The sequence below is a fragment of the Panicum virgatum genome, chromosome 3K, assembly GCF_016808335.1.
Source record: "Panicum virgatum strain AP13 chromosome 3K, P.virgatum_v5, whole genome shotgun sequence".
Taxonomy (NCBI): domain Eukaryota; kingdom Viridiplantae; phylum Streptophyta; class Magnoliopsida; order Poales; family Poaceae; genus Panicum; species Panicum virgatum.
In genome coordinates this window covers 38,470,074-38,478,243 of record NC_053138.1, presented here as the reverse complement: position 1 = coordinate 38,478,243, position 8,170 = coordinate 38,470,074, and the positions used below count along the sequence as shown (strand labels likewise).

The following is an 8,170-nucleotide window of genomic DNA, read 5'->3' as shown; positions in this document are numbered from 1 at the left end:
CGTGGAGCGCGTGGCGGCCGACCTGAACCTGTAATTGTAGAGGCTGAGGGAAAAATGGTCAGCAGGTGGCCAAAAAACAATATTTATTTTGTATGTAAATAAATTTGCATGTGCTTGTGTTGGGCTCCGTAATTCGAGTTGCTGCTGAGTTGGCCGAGTAGTTAGGAAGAGACGACCCTGTGATGTGCCTTTGCTTGCCGGGTTGAGAGCTGATCATCAAGCGCGCGGGCAGTAGAAGGTGATTCAGGGTGGTTCCATGACTAGCAGGGTTGTGCTCGCAGCGACTGGTTATGTTGGGGGTGCCTGCGCTGGGCAGACTTGGACGAGTTGGACTGGCCGAGCCCAGCCCCCGAGTGTATGAGACGAGTCGGGCTGACCGACACACAGCCCCCGAGCGTACTGGACGGGTCAGGGAGAAACAAATACGAATAACTGAAGACTTTGAACTTTATTAATAGCTGATGAGTAGAGTACATATCTCTTTTTTTTCTTCTACTGATAGAAGCGACGAAGGTGTTCGATGTTCTATGGATTGCCCACGTCCGTTCCATCCTCGCGCTGCAGCCTGTAGGTTCCTGGGAGAACTACACTGCTCACGATGAAGGGTCCCTCCCATGGGGGAGTTAACTTGCCTCCGGGGGTGTGGACCTGTCGGAGTACCAGGTTGCCGACGTTGAAGTCACGCTGCTGGATGTTTTTGTCATGATAATGGCGTAGCTGCTGCTCGTACCGGGCGTGCTGGAGGGCTGCCGTCAAATAGTGCTCCTCGGCCAAGTCGAGGTCTATTCGCCGAGTTGTTTCGGCCTCGCCTTCGTCGTAGTTCTGGGTGTGCGGAGCACCAAAGGCAATATCCGTCGGGAGGATAGCCTCAGAACCGTAGACCATGAAGAAGTGGGAGTAGCTGGTGGCCCAGCTTCTCTGCGTGCGCAGTCCCCATACTACTCTAGGTAGTTCTTGGATCCACTTGGAGCCATATTTTTTGATCGGGTCGAAAATCCTGACTTTGAGCCCCTGAAGGATCAAGCCATTAGCGCGTTTCACCTGGCCATTGCACCTGGGGTGAGCCACGGAGGCGTAGTACACATCGATGCAGCTTTCCTGGCAGAAGTCCTAGAATTCCGATCCGGTGAAGGAGGTGCCCAGGTCTGTGATGATATGATTGGGCACTCTGAACCTGTGCATTATTTCCTGGATGAACTCGGCTGCCTTGGCTACTGATGTGGTAGGGACCGGCTTCACCTCGATCCACTTGGTGAACTTGTCGATGGCGACGAATATGTGGGTGTAGCCGCCTTGCGCTATTTTCAAGGGTCTCACCGAATCGAGTCTCCAGCAGGCGAATGGCCAGGATGGAGGAATCGTCCGCAGAGCCTGAGCTGGGACATGCTGTTGCTTTGAGAAGAACTAGCATCCTGGGCATCGTCTAACGATGGCTTGAGCGTCGGCCAGGGCCGTCGGCCAATAGAAGCCTGACCTAAAAGCTTTGCCCACCAGGGTGGAAGCTCCTGCGTGGTTTCCGCAAATTCCCGAATGGATCTCACTGGGGAGTCGGACTCCATCTGACTGGGAGATGCACTTGGAAAGCATTCCTGAAGAGGCCGAGTGCCTGAACAACTCGATTCCGACGATGACGTAGCTTGCGGCTCGGCGAGCGAGTCACTCGTGCTCCTTGTCCTTCGGGTAGGACTTATTGTTGATGATGAAGTCGAGTATTAGGGCTCGCCAATCTGGATCGGCGACCAGTACTTCCTGGCCTAGGGCTGGCACTAGGTCAGTTTTGGTAGGAGGTTCCTCCTCGATCTTGACAGTGGGGGAGTTGAGAGCCTGCACGAAGATGCGGTCGGGACGAGTGCCCGCTTGGAGCCCAGCTTGGAGAGTACGTCGGCTGCCACGTTGTAGTCTCGGAGGACATGATCAAATTCTAGGCCGGAGAAGTGGGCCTCGAGCTTGTGGATCTCCTTGCAGTAGGCGTCCATCTTCTCCTAGGTGCAGCCCCAATCCTTGTTGACTTTCTGAATGACGACTTTGGAGTCGCCATACGCGAGTAGCCTCTTGATGCCGAGTGAGGCCGCAATCCTGAGGCCGTGGATGAGGGCCTCATGCTCGGCTGCGTTGTTCGTGGCCTTGAAGAGTAGCTGCAGGACATATTTTAGTTGCTCACCTCTCGGGGAGATGAAGAGGATGCCTGCCCTGGTGCCATCGAGGTTGAGGGCGCCGTCAAAGTACATGACCCAGTGCTCAGGTCATTCTTCAGGTGGTGGATCCTGAATCTCGATCCACTCACCGATGAAGTCCGCCAGGGCTTGTGACTTGATGGTGGAGCGGGGGAGGAATTCGATGGAGAGGGCTCCCAGCTCCACCGACCACTTGACGACTCGGCCATTGGCGTCTCTGTTGTGAAGTATGTCGCCGAGGGGGAAAGAGGAAACCACCTTGACATTGTGCGCTTGGAAGTAGTGGCGCAGCTTCCTGGACGTGATGGCGATCGCGTAGAGGAGTTTTTGCACCTGAGGATAGCGCAACTTGGACTCGCCGAGTACTTCACTGATGAAGTAGATGGGTCATTGTACTTTGTAGACATGGCCCGGCTCGTCTCGTTCGACGACTAGGGCAGTGGTGACCACGTGCATAGTTGCCGCGATGTAGAGGAGTAGCGTTTCTCTGTCTTCTGGAGCTGTTAAGACTGGTGGATGTAACACCCGGTTTATAAAAGGACATAAACCGAGCAATCATATACGTGCTAGGATCAAGTCACACGTATATACAACAGAATGAACAGTATATCATAGCACATATCACGAATAAGACATAATAAATCAAAGTACGAATGTTATTTATTACATTAATGACATAAATGTCTGATACAGCGGAAGCGAAGTACAAATACGGTAAAAGCTCTCCGAAGCTGAGCAGGGCGCCACAGGGACGTCGACTGGGAGACGAACGCCTAGAAGTCCTCGTAGTCCTGGTAGCACTGAGCGAACTCCCTCGTGTCGGCAGGAACTGAGCAGCAGTAGCGTAGCCAGGAGGAAAAAGTAGAGAAGAGGCAAGAGTGAGTACACAACTTGTACTCAACAAGTATAACACAAACTATGAGGCTCTAAGGTTGGCTGACTCAACTGCATTAGCTTTTAAGTGTTGGCAAGATTTTATTAAAGCTATTTACTATAAGTTGATGAATTACCATTAACCCAGTTACATAGTAATTAGTCAAATTTAAACATGATACTACTGAGAACCAAACCAAAACCAAGCCAAGGTAACCCCAAGAGGCACCTCCCTCGTCGGAAGGAGACAACCCCACTAATCAAAAGGAGGATCTGGGCCGCTCATAACCGTGAGCACGGCTAGTATACCAGTTTTACACTCTGCAGAGGTTGCACATCTTTACCCACAAGTCGTGAGCTATGCTAGAGGTTCATCACACTTCCTTAGGTGAGATGACTAGCGACTCACTACGAGGCCTTTACAAAGAATCTCGTTGGTAGGGAGTAACCGCAAGGTTGGATCGGCGACTATGGAGCAGGTCTAGTGGGCGTCAAGACACGAAGCACAGACGAGGCCACTCAGCACGAGGGCCATAGAAGCTTACCGCCCCTGCCCCGCAGGTAAGTTACTCCAAACCAAAAAGATCTAATTATTACGCCAAGTCTATCCCATTCTAGCCTTGTGGTAGCGCTGTTGTCCTAGGTTGTCGCTCTATGAACCGGTCCTTATGGAGAGTGGCCAACCAAGCACTAAGCACCGTGCTGGCCCCCTAAACCATGTTTCTACAAAAACCATATTTTAACGAGACGTGAGCCACCCAAGCACGAAGCACAGAGGGCCACTCTCAGAATTAAGTTCAGGTAAACCATTAATCAAATTAATTAAAAAGGACCAGAGTGTGTTATAGCGCAGCAACCTAGCACAACTAAACAAAATGCAACCCAAAGGATATATAAAGGATATAAAGTGCCTAGGACAGTCCTTATAGGCATACAGTATTAAATGCAGTATGAAATTGTATTTAAAGATGATAGGTTGTTCGTGTTACACTTGCCTTCCTCGTACTGCTCAGGCTGCTGCTCAAACTGCTCCGAAGACGGCTGCTCCGGGTACTGGTACTGGGGCTCCTCCGATGGATCAACGTCTACTCACGAACACATGGCCAAAACAATGCACAATAATAAGCATACAGGCAATCACTAACAAAAACTAAGAAACTGTACATCAATACATAAAAACAGCACACTAAACTAGTCTAAAGCTATTCTACGTGTTACAACGATCGCGTGGATATAAAGAACGCTAAAAACGGAGCTAAAACGCATAAACTAGGCCTAAAACAAGGTTCAGGGGCTTATCTGCGATAAAAACTAAGTTTCTGTGGTTTTTCTGCAAAAACTGAGGACCTAAATGTAATTAAACATTAGTTCTAGGGTCTAACGCGTAAAACTGCCAAGGGTGGACGGCGGGTTCAATTTTAAAGAAGCTCAGGGTTCAAAACATAAAAACCAGGACTGAACTGTAAATACTTTTACACAGTTCAGGACGGCGGGTCAATTAGCAATAAAGGGAGGGGCTCTTTAGAAAGATTACTAGGCGAAAGGGTATCTTCTAATCTGGGCCGTCGGTTTTGGATCTGACGGTCCAGATTAGATCTGGATCCGATCTAATCCCGGCCGTTGGTTCCTAAATGGGCGGCTCAGAGGGCTTGGGCACGCGGGCGGCGGCGCTGACGCCACGGCGAGCGGCGGCGCTGGAACGGGGTCGCCGGAGTTGATCGCTACGGCGATTCAGGAGGCCAAAAGGGTCGCGGCCTGGTGAAAAAGGGCGAGCGTGACGCATACAGTCCACTAGGGCACTCGGAGAGGCGGTTCGGGGCTGGAAGGGGGGTCGTCGCCGGTGCAGGGCGGCTCGGACGGCGCACCTCGCCGGTGTGCGATGTGCTGACCTCAGGAGCGGGCTAAGGGCTAATACAACTAGCGCAAACGAAAGGGCGGGTCGTTGTGAGGCTCACCGAGGGCCTGTGGTGGCCGGAGCTGCTGCGCAGGGCGGCTGGCGTCGAGGATGGGCGGCGGCGCTAGGCGGGGCTCGTGGTCCGGACGGTGGAGCGCTCCTCCGGTCTCCGAAGTCCCACGAATCGACTCGGTGTGCTACTGTGAAGCGGATAAAAGGGTCAAAGCGGGCTGAATCACGCCAGCGGCTTGTAATTGCTCGGGTTAGAGCTCACCTGCGGCGGCGGTGTCGGGTGGAAATCAGGTGCGTGCGGGGCCGAGCTCGAGAAGGGTTGGCCTGGGGAAAACTCCGGACGTCGAGGCGGTGCTTCTGAGCGGCCTGGCCAGAGCTCTGGTGCAACGGGGCGGCGTGGCCGTAGCAGCGCAGAGGAGCGGCGCGGGGCGGAGCCGGTGGGGGCGGCTGCTAGGGTTTACGGCGGCGCGCGGGGTGGAGTAGGGTTCCTGGGGTGCGGGCTGGAGCGTTTAAGAAGGCGCCGGGGATCTTGGGGGGGCGCGCCCGATTAGGAAGGCCACCGGAGATCACGGGGACGCGGCGCGGCCGTTGCGCGCGAGGAAGACGGATCTGGCAGGCGGGGCCCACAGGTCAGCGAGTGCGGCGAGCGGCACGAGCGGGGGGTGGGCTGCAGCGTGGTCCGCTGGGCCGCGAGGCGCGCGCGCGGGCTGAGGAGGTGGCGTGCGGCTGACGCGGGCTGCGGGCGCTAGCGCGGGGCAGGCCGGGGAGTCTGGGCCGCGGGGAGAGGCTGGGTTGCCTTGGGCTGGGCTCGGGAAAAAGGGAAGGGGGGAGTGATGGGCCGGACTGGGTTGTGTCACGGGAGAGGGTTGGACTGGGCTGCCGGGTCTTCTTGGGTTGGGTCTGGTTTGGGTTTGGGTTTAAGTTTTCCTTCTTTTGGGTTTTTCTTTCTACTTCCTATTCTTTTCTATTCCAAGTTCAAACAAATTTGAATTCAAACCACACTCAATTAAAAGTATGCACCAGCATGAATGCACAACAAATTTTTAAACCTAGACAAATTTTAATTACTTGTGAAACAAAATTAAATTAAATGCAAGGCTAAACACAATAAACCTTAGGAAATTAAATAAAGCCATTTAAATTTATTATTTAAATGCCGAAATTTAAATTAGGGTGTTACAGTGGAGTTGTGAGGAAATCTTTTAGCTGCTTGAAGGCTGCGGCGGCTTCCTCATTCCACTCAAATTTGTCTAACTTCCTGAGAAGTTCGAAGAAGGGCAGGCCTCTGTCGCCGAGTCGACTGATGAACCGACTCAAGGCGGCCACGCACCCTATAAGCTTCATCAGATCCTTCTTGCACCTGGGTGGCTTCATGAATCTGATAGCATTGATCTTTGTTGGGTTGGCTTCGATTCCCCAGCTGCTTACGATGAAGCCGAGTAGTTTGCCTACTGGGACACCGAAGATGCATTTGGTGGGGTTGAGTTTCCATTTGAATCTTCTGAGATTTTCAAATGTTTCTTGTAGGTCGGCAATCAACTGATCACTGGACCTAGTCTTGATGACGACGTCATCCATGTAAGCCTTAGTGTTGCGCCCGATCTACCCCTGGAGGCATTTCTGGATGGCATTCTGATAGGTGGCGCCTGTGTTCTTGAGGCCGAACATCATGGTGTTGTAGCAGTACGCCCCAAAGGGCGTGATGAATGATGTCTTCTCTTGATCCGACTTCTTCAAGGCAATCTGATGGTTGCCGGAGTAGCAATCAAGAAAAGAGAGGAGCGCGCACCCGGCTGTCGAGTCAACAACCTGGTCGATGCGCGGGAGAGGAAAAGGGTCTTTAGGGCAGTGCTTGTTGAGATCTGTGTAATCGACACACATTCTCCATTCGCCATTTTTCTTTTTTACAAGGACTGGGTTTGCCAGCCACTCCGGATGTGTGACTTCTCGGATAAAACCAGCGGCTAAGAGCCGGGTAACCTCTACCCTAATAGCCTCCTTCCGATCTTGAGCGAAGCAAAGCAGCCGTTGCTTGATGGGTCGTGCCTTCTCGTTTAGATCCAAGGAGTGCTCAGCCTCCTCCCTCGGTACGCCTGGCATGTCAGAGGGCTTCCATGCGAAGATGTCCTAGTTGGCGCAGAGGAAAGAGGTGAGCGCGAGTTCCTATGCGGAGTCGAGGTTGGCCCTGATCAAGGCTGTCTTGTCGGGTTGGTTGTCGCTGAGGACGATTGCCTTCGTCTGGCTGTCAGGGTGCAGCTGGGACTCTGGCGCCGAGTTGTTGGACGGCTTCTGGAGCTGGTCCATTGTGAGGGCCTTTGCCGCCTGAGCGACCACAGCCTGGTTGTTGCTTCTCTCCAAGGCCTCGGCGGTGTTGATGTTCTCCGTCTCAAAGGAGTGAGACGTCTGGATGTCGCCGCGGATGGAAAGGACTCCGTTTGGAGCTGGCATCTTCAAGAGAAGATACATGTGGTTGGGGATCGCCATGAACTTGGCGAGAGCTGGTCTCCCGAGTATAGCATGGTAGGAAGTCTCAAACGGGGCCACCTCAAAAATGATGGACTCCATGCGGTAGTTGTCCTGGGTGCCGAAGGTGATGGGGAGGGTGACCTTGCCAACCGGAGTTGAGCCCGCACCGGGATGATGCCGTAGAAGGCCTTGTCTGAAGGAACCAGCTTAGTCATGTCGAAGCCCATGTCCTCCAAAGTTTTGGTGAAGATGATATTGAGGGCGCTGCCCCTGTCGATGAGTACCCTGGCCAGACGAATCTGGCATATCACCGGGTTGACCACGAGCGGGTAAGCACCTGGCCTGGGCAGACCCAGTGGTCGCGCCGGCCGAAGGTAATGGGGATCTCCGACCAGCGAAGAGGTTCAACTGGGTGCCTGAACACCGAGTTGATGGCACGATTGTGCAGCTTGCAGCTTGATGCTGCGCTTGCAGGATGGGGCGCTGGAGCCTCCGAAGATGATATTAACCACCCGTTGCTCCTCTTGGAAGGTGCCAGGTGACCGGTTGCCCTGCTGATCCTCCTCGTCTCGCCTGGGTGAGCGGTTCCTGCGGCCACGGCCACGGGAGCTTCTGGAGCTACCCGGCCTTTCGCGATCATCGAGCCTAGGCCGCTTGGGCTCCTCTGGAGCGACGCCATTGAAGAGGGCACGACATTCTCATGCGGTGTGGTTGGCATCTTTGTGCTAGGGTCACTTGGAGTCGTGGAGCC

General features: G+C 53.7%; 1 protein-coding gene across 1 annotated transcript; it reads right to left on the bottom strand.

Annotated features, from left to right (window-relative positions):
• Positions 1-525: 525 nt before the first annotated feature.
• LOC120700904 lies at positions 526-1,976 on the bottom strand. The gene is made up of 2 exons (XM_039985103.1): positions 1,854-1,976; positions 526-1,011 (listed from the first exon to the last, which is right to left on the bottom strand). Exons 1-2 carry the CDS (start codon positions 1,974-1,976, stop codon positions 526-528), a joined length of 609 nt encoding a protein of 202 aa, XP_039841037.1.
• Between the last annotated feature and the right edge of the window lie 6,194 nt (positions 1,977-8,170).

Coding starts and splice junctions, on each gene's coding strand:
- LOC120700904 (XM_039985103.1), bottom strand. CDS start 1,976: ATGGACGCCTACTGCAAGGAGATCCACAAGCTCGAGGCCCACTTCTCC. Junction 1,012..1,853: donor CCAAGCTGGGCTCCAAGCGG/GCACTCGTCCCG, acceptor TTGATCCTTCAG/GGGCTCAAAGTCAGGATTTT.